The 21,354-nt window shown below is 39.5% G+C and overlaps 2 protein-coding genes across 2 annotated transcripts in view; one reads left to right on the plus strand and one right to left on the minus strand.

Moving 5' to 3' along the window:
* Positions 1-1,534: 1,534 nt before the first annotated feature.
* On the minus strand, positions 1,535-12,600 carry rbck1 (RanBP-type and C3HC4-type zinc finger containing 1). The gene is made up of 13 exons (XM_074641853.1): positions 12,396-12,600; positions 12,249-12,296; positions 11,248-11,392; positions 10,781-10,877; positions 9,610-9,808; positions 9,004-9,137; positions 8,724-8,897; positions 6,756-6,916; positions 6,480-6,576; positions 4,449-4,628; positions 4,263-4,361; positions 3,221-3,364; positions 1,535-3,093 (listed from the first exon to the last, which is right to left on the minus strand). Exons 2-13 carry the CDS (start codon positions 12,286-12,288, stop codon positions 3,013-3,015), a joined length of 1,551 nt encoding a protein of 516 aa, XP_074497954.1. The 5' UTR covers positions 12,289-12,296; positions 12,396-12,600; the 3' UTR covers positions 1,535-3,012.
* A 2,080-nt stretch (positions 12,601-14,680) lies between these two features.
* Positions 14,681-21,354, plus strand: part of necab3 (N-terminal EF-hand calcium binding protein 3) — a 58,084-nt gene continuing 51,410 nt past the window's right edge. Inside the window, exon 1 of the mRNA XM_074642093.1 lies at positions 14,681-15,015. Within this exon, the coding sequence (XP_074498194.1) occupies positions 14,884-15,015 (132 nt within the window). The 5' untranslated portion in view covers positions 14,681-14,883. The remainder of the gene's footprint in view (positions 15,016-21,354) is intronic.

The raw sequence follows: 21,354 nt of genomic DNA on the forward strand, positions 1-21,354 counted from the left end.
TACAGAATTATTGACTTAGTTCTAGGTCAGCTACGTTGTACTGCACAACAACCAGTCAGCTAAAAACATCTCACTTCAGGTGAAGTCATTGAAGTGACAAGTTAAGAGAAGATGCTGTATTAGGACAAGGGCATCCTGTTCCTATATGATAGTCGATTGGTTTATTGCCTTTGTGGTGAACCACTGATTCAGCTGGTAGTGGATCTACAAACTGATCAGAATGAAGGTGACCTGGAACATGGTGCCTGAGGTGTAGTCCTATTGTAATATGCACCATGTACTCTGCACTCAGTGGTTTTCATTTGTTGTCATTGCACTAAATGATTAATCTGCCTTTTATGTTTATTTTGTTATAATAAAACTGTCATACTAATGTAAAGATGTACAAGAGAATGCTAATAAACTAGAGTGATAATATTCAATGTATTTGTCTGGACAGTTATTCATATGTACCTGATCATTTGTACATATTGTCACATCAAAGTACTCTGGTATTAATATCTGCACTATATTGGTTTACAACTAAATACCATTTTTATACAGCAAGGATGTTTTTTTTTTTTTCAGATTTGATGAAGATCCACCTGAACCTGTAAATATTACATGCAAATAGTGAATCTAACTAAAGTCATGTATGATTTGGCGGCATCTAGTCTTGCAACTAACGGAGTACCCCTCCACTCACTACTCCCTTTCGAGACTGCAGTAACGTGAGCCGCCAAGTGCAAAACCGTGGTGACGTGACGTGGTGAGGACATCCTTACCATAATAACACTACTTTAGGATCGATGGAAGTCAGACGGCGGCTGGCGGTACCACAGTTTTGCACTCTCCGGCTCACGTTACCGCAGTTTCACAAGTGCGTCGCAGAACTGCGGTGGCCTATAGGTAACGTAAAAACACGAAAGGCTCTCACTAGAGCCAGTGTTTTGTCTGGCTAGAAACATGGCGGACTGGGACCCGCTCCCTATGTAGATATGAAGGGCTCATGCTAAGCTAATGAAAACACGATTCTTAGTTTCAGGTGATTATACACTAATGAAAACATATATAATAATATTATATTCCATTTCTGCTAATAGATCCCCAGAAATGTTACACACTGTTCCTTTAATAATGGTACATGGGCCATTTTAGGACATTTCAGAATCAGCTGTACGGTGAGGCTCATCACTACGTTGGCTAAACTTTCCTCAGCCGAGTTTTTCTTTGAGCTTAATGTTAACATATTTCATTGTGTTACAATAATGCTTACATGCTACTGTATGCTTTGGTTCCAGTTTATTGGAGTTGAGGCCTGTCACTTAAAAAAAACAAAAAAAAACGTTGAAGTGAAGTAGGGATGTACCGATGCGACTTTTCCAGTCCAGATACCGATACCTGATCTTTGGGTATCGGCCGATACCAGTGTTTAATTAATAATCTGTATGCCTCACTGTGTGGAAGTGACAGGGATCATTCTGTTATGGCAACATCAGGCTTGACTTAAACATTGCTTAACTTTGTAAAACAAAATGTAACAAATATATAGATATAAATTTACTGAATTGTTATTTATTATTAAAATAATAAATTGTACACCAGCAACTTGGGAAAAAATATTCAACATTAACAGTAATTACAATTCAAGTGTAAACCTTTTTAATGCAGCAACAAATTGGTCAAAACTTAAACAGGAATTAAAATTCCAGTATATAATGTATATAATCTATAAACGTAGATTTGAATTGAATAGATCAGCCCCATTGTCACCGATACCTGATACAGCTATTTGAGTCAGTATCGGCCCGGTATCCAATATTGGTATCGGTGCACCCCCAAAGTAAAGCCCAACAAACTTCATGGATACAAGACATAAACAAAATATATTGCATATGTAATGCACATTGGTTACTGTACAAACACCTGCCAAAAATACAGCATCATTTATTTGTCCACGCGTCGTATTTCAAACTGATACTTCAACGTCAATTAGTGCATCAGAGCAGCTTGTTTTGCTTTATGTACACATCCATTCAATGTAAACAACATCCTTCACCACAGTTTGATTATTCGACTGAAAGAAAATCCATTGCTATTGTAGCATTGATAACAAATTCATATTTTAGTCACTTATCAAAAACAGCAAAACATACACTGGTAACTTTAAAAACAAATACAAATTTTGGTCAAGTTCACTTAGGAAGACATGTCACTTTGGTATCCAGCAATCTTAACGCTCATTTGTCTTTAGTTCTAGTATGGACTGAATGACGGAATGAAATAATTCAAATATTCATGAATCAGCATTATAGTTAGTTGTAGTTTAATTAATTGTAACCATACCTCACACAGGTATGAACAATGGGAATTCATCAGTTATGGAGTTGTTAGCTGTGGGGTGAAAGTTTAATATACTGATTTTGAGTATTGGCCCTTTTTGCATTTTTGTCTAAAAAAGATTAAAAAAAATTATATTTATTTCAAGTTTTGAATTAAACTCAAGTAAATAAAGCAACATGATCGCTGGCTTCATCAAACTCAATTGTGATGAAAGCAGTAGCCAGAGGTCAAAATGTACATTAAGCATTAATTCATGGAAACAGAGTATTATTAAAAGCAAAAGATCCCAGTAAAGCTTATTTTCTCACACTGACAGGTAGCATCCTCAGCTGAAGAGAAGTAGAAGATATAGCTGGCCGTTTTTAGAGCTTGTGTGTAGCATTTATATCACATCATTTTTACCACACCAGCGGAGAAAGGCGTGCCTCAGTGACAAGACAACGTACTCCTGTACAGCGTCTTGTTACTACACCATTGAGAATAAGGCTAAAAGTAAGTAAAGAACACATTCATGTAGACAGCATTAAGCTAAGAGCCTAAACATCAGCTGAGGTTCTTCAGACGTTGCATGTGCTTCCAGCGTTGTATGTGTGTGTGTGTGTGTGTGTGTGTGTGTGTGTGTGTGTGTGTGTGTGTGTGTGTGTGTGTGTGTGTGTGTGTGAGTGTGTGTTCATTAGTGTGCTTCTTCCCTCAGTGGCAATTTTGGCAGTTGGGATGACAAGGCTGTTGATTGACTCGGCATCTACAGCCCCCAGATGTGTCGCCACTGCCCTGTAAGACACATCAAAAGAAAAAGTCACATGCACAGTTCCAACACTTCCGCTTACTTTCCTGAAAAAGTGTTTTTTCCGTTCCGCGTGCAAGTGAATATATAAATATATATATTTATTTTTTTTACATTTGGTCCCCAGCGAGCTTGTTTGGTGACCCAGCAGATTTCCGTCTTGCACATCAAACAGCAGATCCAATCGCAGCCATCTTTTTTCTGGACGATGATGTCACACCGTGGACATTTCATGGCCTCCCCGTTCGTTAGCAGGCTCTATATGTTGAAATACAGTGAAAAAAGCACGTACAAATGTTAAGTAGCCACAGGGAGAGAAATGCACAAATAATACAACTACTTAGACAATCAACACCTGCGGTACAAAAATGCAATTCAAGATGATTGATAGTGATTTTAAAAAGACACCCGAGGTGTTCCTGTAGCCAAAAACCTATTAAAATGGATATTAAAATATAGAGTGTGCAACAAACTAAGTCAGAGGGTCAGAGCAGGAACGTATAAAAGTATTTTTTGTAAACATTAATTGAGCAGGATTTGAAGTAAGCATTCCCATATATATTCATGTTTCATCATAAAATAATAAGTTCTATATGATGGCTTTTTTGTAGTAAAATATGAACTTTTCATGTTTACCAGTGTTTTAGTTGACTCCTACAGGATGTAATGGAGCACTTAGCTACCGTAGCAGTAGTAGTGCATAACAGTAGTGCTACACAGGAGGTGATATGTGATATATATTATTTGTGAAAGGGGTTGTATGACGGCGTATTAGGGCCATTGTAGGTTAAAAAAAATAAATTTTAAATTACGAGAAAAAAACTCTGAATTTCCGAGATTAAAGTCGGAAATTTACAAGAGAAAAAAAACATTGGATATTCTCTGAGATTAAAGTGGCAAATTTACAAAAAAAAACTCACAAATTTGCAAGATTATGAAATTCAAACTCAGACAACATTTTTTTTTCTCTGAATATTAACCCCCCTCCGCCAGCTCCGTAATTGTTTTACCTACAATGGCCCTAATACAAGGTCGTAAGGGTTGCTACTGTTACACGTGTTTCTAGATCCACACTGACCTGCAAGCGCCAAGGAGCACACAAGTGTTCAAACTTCATCCAACAGTGCAACAGACTGCAGCTTTAAGGCTGACCTACCTCTAACATCTGCTTAGTCTGCTGAGCCGCCTGGTCGTTCTCTGCTCGGATGCGCAGGTCATCCTGGTAGTCCTTGCAATTCATGTCGTTATGGATGGCCTGCAAACACACACAACCCCCTTTATGTCTCGGCTTCTACTATCACTACACAGTGAGAGTTAATATATTGAATGTCAGAAAAATTACCCTGCAGAGAATGCAGTTGGTTTCGTCGCAGAGTTCACAGTGGAACTCGTCCACTTCGTCCTCGTAGATGCACCACCCTCGACAGTTGGGAGTCTGACAGTGGAAGCTGTGATCCGAGCGGCTTTCTGCGATGCTCAGACGCAACTCCAGAAACCGCTGGTGCTCCTCTTCTGTGAGCAGCTGTATCCAGGATCATGGTAACAGAGAGAGAGAGTATGAGTGTACATACTGTAGGGTTGTTATCTTTATGAAAAAGAAATAGAGAACTTGTTATCTGCTGCCTGTTAAAGGCTCTTGAGGTTTCTCTTGAGTTAATACTACTATAACCACACCCACACTGACTGACTTGTCATTTATTACTGTAGATTTGCCATTTTCTGTTGCTCAACATGTTGCAAAGTTCTTTTTTACTTGACAGGATTTTCTTAAATAATTAAGATTAACAATAAGCATCACACATGTTGTGCTGTAATCATTGACTGCGCTCGAAAAGTTAAAAAAAATGACGTCCTAAGGTCTTTTCCTAACCACTTTTGAGGCCAAGGAAAGATGAGAAGGAGAATTCAGAAGGACTTAGGAAAAGACAACCACGGTATTAAGACAATCCGGCTGCACTTTCACTAGGCTCCGCAATGATGATGCGACGGCGGCGGATGTTCGTGACATGAGTCTGCCGTGGTGAAACTACAATGGTCTGAAGATGGACTACAAAAGGTTCCTCCGTGCGTTGTTAAATAGGTCTATCAGTGACAGGCTCCTTCACTTGAAAGAGAGATACCACAGGTCCTTCTACTGCTGGAACACTTTACATCAACATATAATAAAGGATTATCTGACCTAACATGGACAACAGGTGAGAAATATCACTTCATTACCAAGGTTGGAATTGAAATAAAAAAAGGAATATATGATAAATATTGAGTTAATTGTTCGAGTTATGGAGAAGGGCTAGGACCATATACTTCTTCCAACCTCTTTTCGGACATGTAATATTTATTTATGTTGATTATTTGTTAATAAGTTTGCTATATGTTTAATGTTAATTTTATCTGTTATTCTTGTTTTGTTTTTTACTTACATGTTCAAAATAAATAATTAATTAAAAAATAGAGGGAAAACGAAATGGTTGCCACTGTCAATTCATATTTAACATGAATCCCAATTAGTGTATGAGCGTATGAAAATATTTTGTTTGTTATCAGGAACGGCCGAATGGTGCGTCGCTTTAAATGCTGCGGCCGCAAGAAATTGTGGGATGTTATTCTCTCTTTTCCTTTGGTAAAGGACGGTCCAGTGTGTCCTATGCTAAAGGAGATAATAAAGGAAGCATTGAAGCTCCTTTCCGTTCAGAGAATTAGAACAGCTCTTATCATGGCTGATACTTAGATAATTCCGGGTCATTTCACTCCGTTATGAACCTTCCTAAGCAAAAAGGACTTTGTCTGTGCACTGAAACAACTGAAATGTCAAAGGTCACAGGCACAACAATATGCAACTCTCTGGATTATCATTATTTTTCATCTGTTATTATTTTCCATCAACTGTTAGATGAGATGGATAGACGGATATGAGGCAACAAACTTTATTAGAGGACTAACGTTTCAACGCCAGGTGCGTCTTCATCAGAGTCAAACAGTACAGAGAGTAACCTCCCCTAATCAGGGACTAATTCCGCAGACAGGCTGGAAAAACAACCCTCCCTATCTGTCCAGCCTGTGCTGCTGAATCAGTACCTGATCAGGGGAGGTTATTTAAAGAGAATGTGACTCACGACTAAAGACGAACCTGCCGTTGATATGTTAGTTCTCTGATAAAGTTTGTTGCATCATATCCGTGTGCTCCTGTATACTTTGGACCAAATCTCTGAAGTCTCTCTTGATACTAGATATCCCTGCTCTGAGAGCACTAGACAGGCCTGTTTTTTTCCTTGCAAGGTGGTTGAAGCGTGTCCCAACTCTCCCTTTTGTTTTAGATTTTGACTTTTTGACCACCCATTCTGAAAGTTTCTTGTTCTCCAGTCTTAACACTCACCGCTTTGATTTCTCGGTCCAGCAGCTTGCTGTCACATGTCTCAGGACAGGACACCTCAGCGTCTTGACTGTTCACTATTGTCCCCTTTAGACACTCCCTAAACAAGGACACACACACACACACGTAAGAAAAATACTAATAAATAAATGCTTTAAATACTGACATTTTGCAGATAATGGCATGCATGTGGCCATTGTAGCCTTTCAGAAAGCAGATGCATTACTTTGATCACTTTTAAGACATGACAAAGCTACAAAATGATGAACTGTGTGAGACCTGCAGAAGGTGTGTAGACACTCTCTGAGCACGATGCCCTCTTCTGGCTCCAGGGGAGCGAAGCAGATGGGACAGTCTGCCTCTGTGGCGTTGGTGATGAGGTTCTGTTCTTCTGTTGCCAACAAGTTCAGGAAATTCCTCTCTCGTTCCTCCTGCTGAGCCTTCAGGAAGTCACAATACAGAGATTATCTACAAATCACCAACACCCTTATCCTGTATTTCCAGAAAATGGAAAGTGAAACTGCTGCAGCCTGTCGAAAACAAAAAGCTCTTGGCATCAGCTTTAACAGTTTCCATGAGCATCACCAAAAACATCTTCTGCACTCTTTTTTTCTACTCTGTAGGGGTGTTATGTTTACTTACCCATACTTCAATCTATTAGGCTGTGTAGTGTATAAATGTCATCTAATGGTTCCGCATTTATCATACATACCATAAGCAATGTTAGTTCAACTATTGAACTTCCTCTTCTGTACAAAAGAGCCACAATAAACACAGAGACCACTGAGGTCACCACAGATCAAGTTTCTGTTTTTTTACTTTCCAAAATCGGTGCATCATGTTTTTGATAAATGACGAAATTACTTACGCACACATTTTCATCTACAAGTCATCAAAACGTGTGCAAATTGAAAAAAAAAAATCAGTATGGCGATATTGTTATTATTGTTATATTTACAAAAATGTGTCACAATGGAAAAACTGTAAAAATCTTTTACAACAAACCCCTGGATTACTATACACTCAGTAGCCATTTTTTTGTGTATGTCAGTACAATCAAATGCAATTCAATACGACTGTTCTGCCATAAAGTTTAGTTTTGTGATGCCTGTAATGTTCAGTTTTATTTTACACTGTCATAGGGCTGTTAATATGTAACTTCTGTATTTTTCAACCTGGACTTTAATTCCCCATGTTTTTGTTTCTAGGTGATTATTGTTGACAACAATTTCGGAAATTGGTCCAGTATTAAGAGATAACGCTGGCAGCCACGAAACGAGCTGCGAGAGCAAGTGAGCAGCATCAATGTCACGTTACGTCCACTAAAAGTGCTTGTTTTTGCCACTGAAAGGCTCAGATTGTTATTATAAGTGTCTGACAACATTATGGAAAGGTCTCTACAGATAAATAAAACCTTTTTCTTACCTTTCACTTATTCCATCTGTTTGTTATTGTGTCCAAGTCCCGCTCAAGGAGAAGTCTCTTTGGGAAATCTGAATATCCGTATACTCTGGCTTTAATAAATATGCAGCAATAACATTGAAAATCTTTTAGATAACACTAAGCTACGCTTTCTGTTCTCCAACACAACAAACTGCACAGCTGGCACTCACGTTTCCACCATGGATATATTCCACTATTCCACCGTTGTCTTCTGGCAACACGTCACCTCGCCATATTTCAGAACGTGACTTCAGACACTTATAATAAGAGCCTGTCGGTGGCAAAAAATAAGCACTTTTAGTGGACGTAAATGATGGTGCCAGCTTGCCCCAATAGCACCGTATTGCAGCCTGTGAGCAGCTGCCGTCTACAGCGCACTCTCTCTCAATACTGGACCAATTTCAGAAATTGTTTTCACTATTAGTCAGTTAGACACAAAAACATGAGTGAATAGGGTCCAGGTTGAAAATGATCAAAGTTACCCTTTAATGCAATTATATGATCCAGCATTGAGGCCATAGTAAGCGATGGTGTTGTATTGGACTGCATTATATTGAGAGGTGTTTCCTCATGTATGTAAATAGAGAGGACAACTATGACTTCAATAATAAACGATTCAAGTTTTAGAAATACAAAGACGACTCCAGCTAAAACACCAGCCGCACTGTGTTGCAGGTCTATTGTCGATCGGTCCCAACACAACAACCATATGTGGTGATAGGTCTAGGTGATCACGGTCACGTCAAATTTAGGTATAAATTTGTCATCAGGCTGACAAGATTTCAGGAATCCTAGCACTGTTACCTGTTCATACTGCAGCATGGCCAGGCTTTCCTGCTGAATTCGAAGAACCTCCTGCTGGTCTGGCCGGTAGATGTCAGGCACCTGGTAATCCTCTGGCCGGTCCCCTCCACACATCTCACAGCCAGGACGCGTTGGTTTGTTCAAGAACGTGCACATAGCGCAGATCCAGCCAAACTACACACAAACACAGATATACAGTATATGCTTGTACAGTTACAGTATGGAGACACTTCCAGGCTCAGTCACACTACAGACATGATGTCAGAGGTTGTATTCTGACCTGAGGTTTAGGAAACACCAAAGGTTTAGGAGGAGGAGGAGGAGGAATGTGTTGAGCCTCTGGAGGAGGAGCCGTCTTCTCACCACCTAGTCCGCCCAGCCCTCTGGGAAAAAGCTGTATCGAGTCCACAATGCCTGAGAACAGATTATCACGCCATAATACGTCACTTTAACCAGTAAATTGACTTGTTAATCCCACCTGTAATCAAGGTGGGCATTGAACCTCAATATATTTTCAGTATATGTGTCTGTATCAAATAACAAACACATCGTTTGCATCGTAGGATTGGACCGTTTCTTTGGTTTGTTTACTTATTAATTAGGCAATGTCTGATCAAATAATAAGTATTGCATAAGTAATTTGTTATTCAATTTCGTAACAAAAACTAACAAAAGATATTAAAATTGGCACTGCTGATGAAAAAGAGTCATATAAATAGTGGGAGTAGATAGCAGTTAAATTAGTGCATTCATCACTTTGCACTCAGGTTGCTAAGAGTCAGTATTCAATAGTCGATATTTTTGACAGACTGAAAAAAATAATTAAATGACAAAGAAAATAACAGTTTTTTCAGACTAGATCTCTGTGCGTGTATGTGTCACTGACCGTCTATGCGTTGCTGCTCCTGGTCCAGCTTGTGTTGGTGCCGCGTGAGGTGGGCAGCTTGGGCCGAGAGGATGAACAGGAAAGCCTGGTCTCCGTCCTGACGGACGCCGTGGCAGTACAACGTCTCCCTGTCTTGAGCCAACCGCTTCCCGATCACCCAGCGCTGCACTGAAGGGTGGAACCCAAAGTCATGGCTTATCTGTGAACACAGGATAGACAGATAATTCAATGACATTTTGATTTTAACATTTGTTACAGAAAGCGTTGAAGCACATTAGTTGTGTTTATGCACATGCATCTAAATAAAGCCACACAGACAAATCTGTATATGACAGAATAAATTACATTTCATGCTATAAAGAATTACAATAACAATATAAAACTTCAGACACAATAAAAGATGACTACTGACCTATTACCATATACTACAGTATATTGCTTGATAACAAAGGATACAAAGGAAGCACGAAAGAAACAGGTAATATTTTAGAAATAAGTTTTACGTGTTTGTAACTTAAAGGGACTGTTTGTAAGAATCAGAAATTGCTTGTTAACAGCAGCACCTTTGGCCGTTAAGTCAACGAAAGTCAGCGTCCTGTTGCTTGCGCTTGCGCTTGCTCTACATATACATGAACGAGCATCGATCAACACAGTGAGGCACACGTCAGCTAAAACCACAATATCACTCTATGTTTCACCTGCTTGGCAGTAATGTTAGCTGACCATATGAAGGTTAGAGCTAAACTAACTCTTCTGCGGTGTGTAGTGTGCGCACATGCACGCGAGAGGTAGAGCGAGATAGCGAGTGAGAACTAGCACGGTGGTGTGTGAGTGAAGGCAGGCAGAGGAGCAGAGCAGCATCGACTCCGGACCTGGAGACCAAAGCTACGGTCTCCCCTGCATCTTCTGGCCGCGGTCGAGGGGGCTGGAGCAGGATTAATTGACACTGTTTTGCAAGATGGGCTTCACTAGATATAACTTTGCTGTTTTGGTGCTTCCGTGTAGTTTGTGTTGGAACAGCGTAGCCACACGCGAGCGCGCATGGGACACCAACCCGCAATTATTTATAAGAGTGTAAGTGTAAGAAGTTACAAACAGTACCTTTAATATATTTTAGATGTTAAAGTAATGAAAAAGGCTTTTACATCATCTAATATAAGTGTTCCAGTACCTTGTCTTTAAGTTGTCCAATTGTCATGTCAGGAGAAACCACAACAGTCACTGGGATGTAGTTATCCGACTGAGCATCCTCCACTCCAACACGTAACCTGTTGAAGCCACAACAATAGAGCCTTGATTTTTATATTGAATATGCATCCAACCTCCTCTTATTCTCAGATTTCAAACAACAGTAGTAACCGCACACAGACACATACAGTACACGCACGCACACACTTCCGTTGTTCATTTCTTGTTGCCACACTTGACCTTCACTCTCTTAATGACATACTGTATAATCCAAATTCAAAACATACACCACCCTAAAAAATAAACACTGCCCTTGAAAAGACGAAAATTCGTCCCCACGAGCAACAAGGTTCATGTTTATTTTTGTTTGTTTTGGAAACATTTTAGCCTAAATAAGGAAGTCCCACACAGACACATGCATACACACAGTTCTGTTGTGTCCCACCTTACCTTATTGGGTCCTGGGGATAGGCCTGACTGTTGACGCTGACAGACACCGGGACAGAGAGTTGGGACAGTCTCTGGCACAGCTTGACTGCTTCCTCTGCGTCCCCGCCGCTCAGGGCTTCACTCAGAGAGATGGCCAGTTCCTCGGCTGCAGCACAAGGAGCAATTAAGGGAACAGTTGCTATCCTCATGTGGCTCATGTTATTGTCAATAGGGATGCACCGATCTGACTTTTTCAGTCCCAATAGCTATAGCGATACCAAGTGCCGATCTGATACCAGTGTTTAATTAATAAGCTGTATGCCTCACTGTGTGGAAATGACTGGGATCATTCTTTTTATATGTAAGGCAACATCAGGCTTGACTTTGTAAAAACAAAATGTAACAAATAAATACATAGATATATATTTATTTAATTGTTATTTATTATTAAAAATAATAAATCGTACACCAGCAACTTGGTAAAAAAAAAATTTAAATTAAAATTTTTAATGCAGCAACAAATTGGCCAAAACTTAAATAAGAATTAAAATTACAATATATAATGTATGTAGTATATAAACATAAAATTAAATTGAATAGATCGGTCCCATTGTCACCAATACCCGATACCAGATATTTGAGTCAGTATCGGCCCAATATCCTATCTGGCATCGGTATAGGTGCATCCCTAAAACACACTACTCTCAACAGTGATGGCTGTACACCATTGGATGGCACTGTTTGGTGTATTATGTGGTTTATGTTTACTCTCTATCCCTCTGTCACATGCATGTTGAGTGCTCAAGCTGAACAAAACAATAAATAGATAATGTTTGCCTACTTTAATTCAGTGGGACTTGTGTTATACGTTTATGACTATAATCAAAGCAATCCTCTGAAACACACATATATATATAAAACAGATTATTAATCATTGGGACATGAGTTAATTAGGCCTACATGTCATATATATCAGCATGAGGTCCCTCATAACAGAATCGAAACCAAGTCGAGTCGCTCACCTTCTTGCAGATCGCCTCCCGGTGTAACTTCAGACTCCATAGTGAGACCTGAAACGACAGGTAGCAGCACAACATGTTTATATATGGCGCTGACACCGCAGTTATGACTAAACTGAGTTGTAAATAAGCAGAGTTTACATATCCAACCTTCTCGGATCGTGTTGTTGTTGTTGAAGTTCTGTCCGCTTCCAACTCCCACTTCCTCTAGTCGACTTTTAGGTAAGATGGCTTGTTTATAGGGCCGATCGGAGGTAAAATCACAGCCAACAGAAGACTAAACTCGTGTATTAGTTTCCCTCTTCTTGCCGAGGCGTCCGTAGCTCTCACTTCTCAGCTGCTAGAACGGAAAGTGAAACTGACTCCAGATCAGGAAGAGGTAACTTTAAAGAGTCGATTCAGAGTCGCTGTGCTCCGCCCATCCGTTTAGGATCTGAAACTTTACGTTGTTGAGTTGTAAAAAAAAAAGAGAAGTGAAATTATGTTCTTTAAGTATCTGATTGTTCACTCTATCGTTTTACTTCCTCCACCACGTGAAATGACTGCAGGCCATCATTGGGCTGTCATACAGCTCTTCAGTTCAAAGGCTATGAAGACTATGATTTAATAATTAAAATAAAAAAAACTGAATAAACAGTCTTGCAATAGAATAGCCAATGAAATGTGGAACAGAATCATAATGGATTATATATATATTTTTTAGACAAATGTAAAACAATGACTCCAAGCATCCAGCAGATGGGAGTGTCTGATAAAAGTTAAAGTGGAAATTTACATCTCAGAGTTGTTCTCGACGTTAAAGCAGCCAGCAGTGGGTAGAAATGGATCAAATAGGATAAAAAGTACATTTTATTTATATATATTTATATATGTATAGTCCATATATATTGGGCTTTGTAACTTTGCAGACCTTTGACATGCACAAAAAAAACGATATAACACACTAAATGAAAGGGGAAAAAAACACAAACACGTACTAGGTCTGCAGTGGGTCGAAATGGAGCAAATATGATTAAAAAAAGTTGAAGTTTAAGACAGTAGTGCATGAGACATGTAAAAAATCATGTTCCTCTGTGTCCTCCGGTGCTCCTAAGGGCATCTGCAAGATTTCACAGACCAGAAGAAAACAACCAATCAGAGCCGAGCTGGAGTCTGCCGTCTCTGAGCAGCTGTCAATCACTCGCAAACTCCGTTCAAACGGTCAAACTAGGCAGCGCTGATCAAATATTAATCAATGTTCTGTTACTGTAATGCCTATTTCTTGCCTCAAATGTTTTCAGAAACAGAAAATGTACCCATATGCTCAGACCAGTATACCCTGGTTGCTCCCTCATGTATGTCCCTTGGAATGATTTGACACAGCCTATTTTGGGATTCACCGATCCGACTTTTTCAGTCCCGATACCGATAGCAATACCTGGGCCGATACCAAGTACCGATCCGTTACCAGTGTTTAATTAATACGCTGTATATCTCACTGTGTGGAAGGGACTAAGATCATTACTTTAGTCTATGTGTAAGGCAACATCAGGCTTGACTTAAACATTGCTTTCCTAACTCTGTAAAACAAAATGTAACAAATAAATACATAGATATAAATTTACTGAATTATTATTTATTATTGAAATAATACATTGCACACCAGCAACTTGATAAAAAAAAAATCTTAAAAATTAACAGGAATTACAACTCCAGTGTAAAACTTTTTAATGCAGCAACAAATTGGTCAAAACTTAAACAGGAATTACAATTCCAGTATATAATGTATACAATATACTGTATAAACATAGAATTTAAATGAATAGATCAGCCCCATTGTCACCGATATCAAATCCAGCTATTTGAGTAAGTATCGACCCGATATCTGATCCGGTATCGGTATCGGTGCATCCCTAACCTATTTATTACACAAGAGAAATGTATTAGAATGATATTAGACATGTATTAAAAATATTTGCAGATTCTAAGAGTTATAGATTAGTTAAATTAGAACGTAATCTATGAAATAGGATATATTTCATAATTTTAATATTATCCGTTGAACTATGAAGCCTTTTGTAAAAAAAAAAAAAAAAAAAAGATATAATTGTTATATGAATGAATCTGAAAAAACTTCTCGGACCCCACTTTGAGAATCACAAGTTTGAGTTTTAGCACTCTAGTTTTTGGATTTGGGATGTTCATGTTTACTAATATCTCTGTGGACTATCTTAAACCATAGGAATAAAATGAATGGATTTTGAAAATGTGCGTAGTTCCCCTTTAAATATGGGATTATTGTGTTTCATGCATTGACTTGAACTGAAGTAATTGCAACAGTAAATCAGAGTCTAAAAGAAGCATTTGGTGATGATGAATTGAACTCTCTGCTCCAGATGCACTGTCCAGATAAACGAGCCAATCACAGCCCTCCTCCTGATGGAGCCCGCTGTGATTGGCTGGCAGCTCTGCTCAGCAGCGCAGCACAAAGTTGCACAGCATCTCTCTCATCTCTCTCATCCTTCCCTGCTCTGCCTTCACTCTGGATCTGTCTCACCTGCAGCCTGCCTCTCCTCCTCTTCCTCCTCCTCCAGACTACTGCCGCTACTTTACTTCAACCTTTTCCCCGTCAACAGTGTGTCTCGACGCGTTTTCAAAGATGCTGGCTTGTACGGAGATGATCACTATGTGCCTGCAGTCGGCCAAACAGAAGCATCTTCGGGTCCAGCAGCAGCAGCAGCAGCAGCAGCCTCCGAACAGCTCCGGACAAGGGCTTACTATCTTTCATGATGTGAGTGCATCGCCTCTCTCTTTACTCTTTATAGCCTACATCACCATAAAAAGTGGTGTGTGTGTCCATCAGATTATTAACTACTATTATCTAACCCTGTTATTAATCATAACATTATTATCAGTGTCTTGCTAAATAGGGTTACTGTAAAAGTAAAAAAAAAAAATGTCTAAAATCATAAAGGGTGGAAAAATATGACTGATCTATACAGTTTATAGTTGTAAAATTAGATTTTTTCTTTGTAGAAAATTCCATAAAAGTGAAAAAAATAAATGTTTTATCAAATGTTCTTCTCTTGTATACCAACATCACACACCCTAAGGATGATACAGTGTTTGGCTCTGTGTACAGGTGTGTGTGTGTGCGTGCGTGTGTGTGTGTACCAGAAGAAAGTAGGAAAGAGCTGCAGCTGCTGCCTCTGCATGATAAATTAAGCTCTCACAGTCGGACAGGTTTAGGGACTGCTGGGGGTTCTCCTCTTTGTTGCACACACACCCACTGTACAAACACATCTGGTCTTTCAAAAGCGTTATGCAACGACAGATACCACACACACACACACACACACACACACACAAACAGACACACACGTACACCAATTGGAGTTTAAACCAATATCTAACCACTGTCTTGATTAACCCGCAGCACTGCAGCAGAAACTATATCCATCACCACAGTCATTATCCAGCCATCACATACTGTCATGTTCTGGGTTAGTAGGCCAACGATGTGTCCAAATGTGAGCTCTCACTAACTGGCATCTTTCTGTCTATACTCTGTCACTGATGCTGCAGTACACACGGACATCACTATTGTCTAAATAAGGACACATGAGTCACATTTGGCAGAATTGTCACTGCATCCATGCAAACTGTCCCTGAACAGGGCGCCGCACAGAAGTGCCTCCACACATTTTAGTCTTCAACCTTGAGTTTTTGTTCTGTTGATGGAGCACAGACACACTATAACATGCAGGCACACTCCTGGTTGTCTCAAAAACATAATTGTGTTTGCCTATAAAGCGGCTTGTGTCGGAAATAATAGTGTCTAGAAATACTAAATACTCTACAGCGAGACAAGGACATGCTGTCTTTGTTTTTTTCAATTGCCATGCTTGTTTGTTTGTTGTCTCTTTTCACTTCATTCTGTCTGTTTTTCCACCCTCGTTTAGTGAAGGAGAAATAACATGCAGACATTGGACGTCTTATTCCTGCCTATAGGCTCCCCAATTATTCCAGCTGACAGATTTTGACTTGAGCATATGGTATTCATGTGGTATTTCCACCAATCCCCACAGAGTGGAGTATACACTCAATAAAGCCAGTTAATAAGCCTCAAAACATGCATAAATATGTGGTGTGCCTGGAGTAAATGGTGTAAAGCAGATCAATGGTGATTGATTTTCAGAGATAATGAACTTTAGTGTTGCAGTATAGACATTGATTTTCATTAGTTTACTGGAGATTTAAAAAAAAAAACTACACACAATTACTACGTAGATGGGGGGTAGTAATTAATGTAAAAAACATATTTTAATTCTTTGTAATAATCAGAGTAAATTTGTTTTAAAAGTGCTGCCCGGTTGTACATGCAACAGACAGATGGATCAATACATCAATAGTGGGTCGGTATTGAGTCCTTTTCACATGATAATGAGCCACTTAGTAATGTTAGAGATGCAGAGATTCGCAGTATTTGCAGGCCAGAGAGATTTAATGATGCTGCAGGTTGGAGGTGGTTTTATCATCCACGTTGTTGCTGCTTTTTTTCTAATGTCTTTGTTTTGTGTATTCGGTGGTTGTGCATTTCTGGCACCAGCGCTTTCTCTGATTTTCTCTCCCTCTCCCTCGCATCGCTGTCCTCCCTCTCCTGATATTCATCTTTTCTCCCTCTGCTCTTGCTTTGCTGCTTTCCAGCTGGAGAAACAAATAAAAAAGCATGGTATGCGAGAAATATACATCTTAGTGAATCACTAAGAATCTCCAAGAAAAAGTGGCAAGAGGAGAAATGTGGCACATAGAACGTATACTCAATAAAATATGACATGCATGAGCTCCTGTTTCCTCAAACACATCTAAAGCCCTGCACAAAACAGTGTGTCAGCAGAGAACCCACTGTCTTAACACCTGCCACCACGACATCAGAACAGCTAGCGCTCTGGGAAGCAGGTCTGACCTTTTTCCGGGGCTCGCTGTAAATGATGCATTATCGTCTCCTGATACCAGAGAGCCCTAAAAAACACAGCCAAACAACAAACATGTTTCACTGTACTGTGACTGTTCTCCATTGAGTCAAGTAGAAGCAAGGGAAAATCTGTTATAGTGCCGAGGGGGGAAAGAAAATACTGCTGACTGAGATGGGAAAAGGAGATTTACCATACTGTACAGACGCCTAAATCAAGAATGTGTGGGTAGAATATGAATCATAGATTCATAAGGAGGGTTGGTGGGTCAGAATGTCCGACCCGCCATCCGATTAGACTGTTATCAGACCATTAAATAGGCGTTATCACTCACTATAAGCACCATAGATGTGGGTCATTAGGAGCCTACTGCCCCTACTACGCGTTAAAAGTGAACGGGAAACTTAAAAGCAACACGTTCTAATATGTTGTAAAACTGATAAAACGACATTTTTTGAACACAAACAGAAAGGCTTCTTTAGGTTTAGGCAACAAAACTAAGAGTATTTAGGTTTAGGCAAAAAAAACAGTTAGGTTTAGGTAATAAAACTACAACTTCTTTAGGTTTAGGCAATAAAAATACAACTTATTTAGGTTTAGGCAAAAAAAACCAGTTAGGTTTAGGCAATAAAACTACAACGTATTTAGGTTCAGGCAATAAAACTACAACTTATTTAGGTTTAGGCAAAAAAAACAGTTAGGTTTAGGCAATAAAACTACAACGTATTTAGGTTTAGGCAATAAAACTACAACTTCTTTAGGTTTAGGCCGTAAAACTACAACTTCTTTAGGTTTAGGCAACAAAACTACAACTTATTTAGGTTTAGGCAAAAAAGCACTTGGTTGAGTTTAGGGAAAAAGATCATGTTGTGGGTTAAAATAATTACAAACACAAAGATAAAGACCACCACACATTGCTGGTTTCACACAAGATGCATGTGGGTGGGTGAAAACACTGTGTTTTGTGTCCCATCCATCTTCCCCGACCTCCACCCCTTATGGAGTTTCACCCTGTCTATACTACAGCGCCTGACTTCTGCTTCTGCTTCTGCTCCTGTCACAATTACTACGGTCTCTAGAGGTTGCTGTCATGTTCTTTTTTTCCTTTTCTCGGTGATCTACCGTGTGAATAGAGGATAAATCCTACAAGGTGTAGTAGGCCCCTACTGACCCACATCTATGGGGATTATAGAGACTGATAACACCTTTCCAATGGCTTGACAACGGTCTAATCGGCTGGACCTGCCATCATGTTATTAAAAGCAGCATTTCACTTCAAATCAGATAACACAGACGGTAATTTGCAGCTTTACAGTCACCTTCGAGTCTAGACGGACGAATCAAACCAAAGCAATGAGTGTGTTGTGAAGTGGTTTGAAATGACTTGGCTCTTATTATTAGTCAGGACTGAAGCTGTGGAGAGACAGACATTGACAGACAGAGGGGCAGGAGTGCAGCCCTTGAGCTTGTTGACCTATGGAAAATGAAAGTGAGGGTCAGATTCTGCTGTTATTAATAACCTATAGGTCAAAGCTGACAAGCACGTCAGTCCTGACCGCTGCCTAACAATGGAAACAACAAACTGAGGCAGTGGAGTAGAATCGATAGGACAGAACAGATCACAGTTTTTTTCATTTTAATTGCGAGGCTTCTTCGCAAAATCTATGATGAAGTTACATTTATTCATGTAGAAGTTGTGTTTTGTGCCTCTGGTTGTTCTGCTAATGGAAATCAATTCTTAAACAAATTACAGTTTCTGTAGTTGAAATCTTAACTTCTTGAAAGACATCTCTGCGCACAGTGGGCTTTGGGGTCTTTTCATCCTCTTATTTTCATAGTTTTGTCAATCGATAACATATTAGTCACCAGCTTTATTGTTGCTATATGGGTCACAGGGATTTATAATAGAGCAGGTTTCTCCAGTTTAGTGCAATTATCGAAAACACCTATTGAACATAAAAGCAAAGCTGATTGTTTAAAACTGTCACCTAAACTGTCGATTGCGAGCATCTATTTGATTTTCAAGAGCTACTTCAAACTACTTCAACTTTGATCCGCCATACTTTAGTTGTGTGTGCATGCAGCTTAGCAATTCAATGGATGATGATTATAATAGGCGTTTTGGGGGCACTAACCTTCTTCGTTTTCAGTCTAGATAAGTGGTTTAGTGATTATGGTTACACTGGGGACTTATTTAAAAGCTGTCTGATCATTTGTGCGGTTGCCCAGTGCAGTCTGTGGTCCTCAGATCCCGCCTCGCCGTTAGATCTCAGAAATGAAGCTGGTAACATATTGGAGTGATTGAATTATCTTTTTCTTTCTTCAATATTGGCATCTATCTGTGTGTTCCAGTACCTGTACTACCATTAGTATGGCAGAAAAAAATATTTAGTATGTCCCAATACATAGTATGTCGAATGGAGTATGCCAAAAATACCAGGATGTCTTACTGCATCCGGTTGCATTTTGCAGTATGTAAGCCAGCATGCTTTTCTGGCTATTCTGACCCACAATCCTCTGCACAGGGGATATATGAGGGTCAATGTTCAAGGCGCAATGTTTTGATGAAGTAGTATCAAAGAACGTATATTGCTAAAAAGTCAATTGTTCGTTCCATTGCAACGTCGGTGCCCAGCAGGACTGAAAGCGACTACTGGACGGCAGTAAAACATCCGCCTACAAAGTGCCGTACAAAAGGAAAACAAAATGATTTCTCTTGTATTGTCAAAACTTTAAAGTTTCTACCGAAATGGCCTGTGTTGAACAATAAGAATATTATAAATTTCTATACTATTGTAACTATTTACTTACTTACTTATTTATTAAACCTTTTTGCCCGGCTGCTTCCCAGAGGAGCATAAAGTGAGCGATGGCCAAATGGGAGTTAGAAAAATCCATCACACAGATTTTGAGAGCAATCTCAAACTTTTTCTTGTGAAGGACCTCCAAAATAAATGTACAATAGACCACAGACCATGGATGTATAAGAGGTTGTGCCAGTTGTGCCCTTTGCTTTTGCCCTGCGTGTTAGTAAATAGCCTAACGTTACAACTACGTTAAATTCTGTTCATTTTGTGCGTGCTACTACTGGCTGATAGCCAGTTGTTTGGGAACAGAGACCTTAATACATCCACCATGGTACAGGCTTACAGTATACAGCCCATGGGTGTATTATAAGATAATAAAAGTGATGAATTACAGCCAATATGTCCATTATTACAGCGGCGTACAGCAAAAACCAGGAATTTTCCTTTGTTGACCAGGATGCAGCCCATTTTTCGAGGCTGACTAACACCCTTCATATGGGCAGCCATGAGCCATATTGTATGGCCCTGTGTCTTGTTCATGTCAGCCAACAAATTGCTTTCCCAGTGTTAGTCACTCGCCCGCACTGAAGTAATTTTGTTGTTGATTTCAGCTGCTCTGTGTCAAACAAGTTTATTATCATCTGCCTTGAAGCAAGGCTGTGTTGTGGAGTTGCTGTCAGTAGTAGTTTTGAATCTATTAAAAATAGTCTTTTTATCGTAAGTCTCCATGACAATTACTACAATAATCCCTGCCAACTCCAGACCAGACAGGACTAATGATCACACTATCAACTTCTAATGTGTTGACAAGAATGAACAGATCCACGAAAGCATGTTTTGGCTATGCACAGAAGTAAACCATCCTTGTCATACTCCTCATTCTTCAGGGGTCCAGGTTTTCCACTTTTTCCACTATGCATAACTGTAAAATGTAAGCGTAAGTTTGGAGCATTATTTAGCCTACTTCCCGACAATCTAGTATGACATGGATATGGTACCAATGGATTCCATAGGTTGTTTAGTTTAATATGATGCCAGTATCTTCACTCTAGCTTTAAAACTGCGGCCGCTGCAATCTAAAGACTGCAAGTTGCGTTAATGCGTTAAATAAATTAGTGGCACAAATTTGTGCTAACGCTTTATTATCGCTTTAACTTTGACAGCCCTACTGTGTACATACGTCAACACAGCAAACAGCAAAAGACCAAACAACACGTTGATATAATTACGAGTTTAGTTAACAGTTCCAGGATCAGCTTAAATCAAACAACAGCAGTTGGCAGCAGCAATAGCTGAAGTACGCCCCTTTCACTGCAAAGCTTTGGACACAGGCGTAATTAATAACACTAA

Source organism: Sebastes fasciatus, chromosome 1 (genome assembly GCF_043250625.1).
Source record: "Sebastes fasciatus isolate fSebFas1 chromosome 1, fSebFas1.pri, whole genome shotgun sequence".
Taxonomy (NCBI): domain Eukaryota; kingdom Metazoa; phylum Chordata; class Actinopteri; order Perciformes; family Sebastidae; genus Sebastes; species Sebastes fasciatus.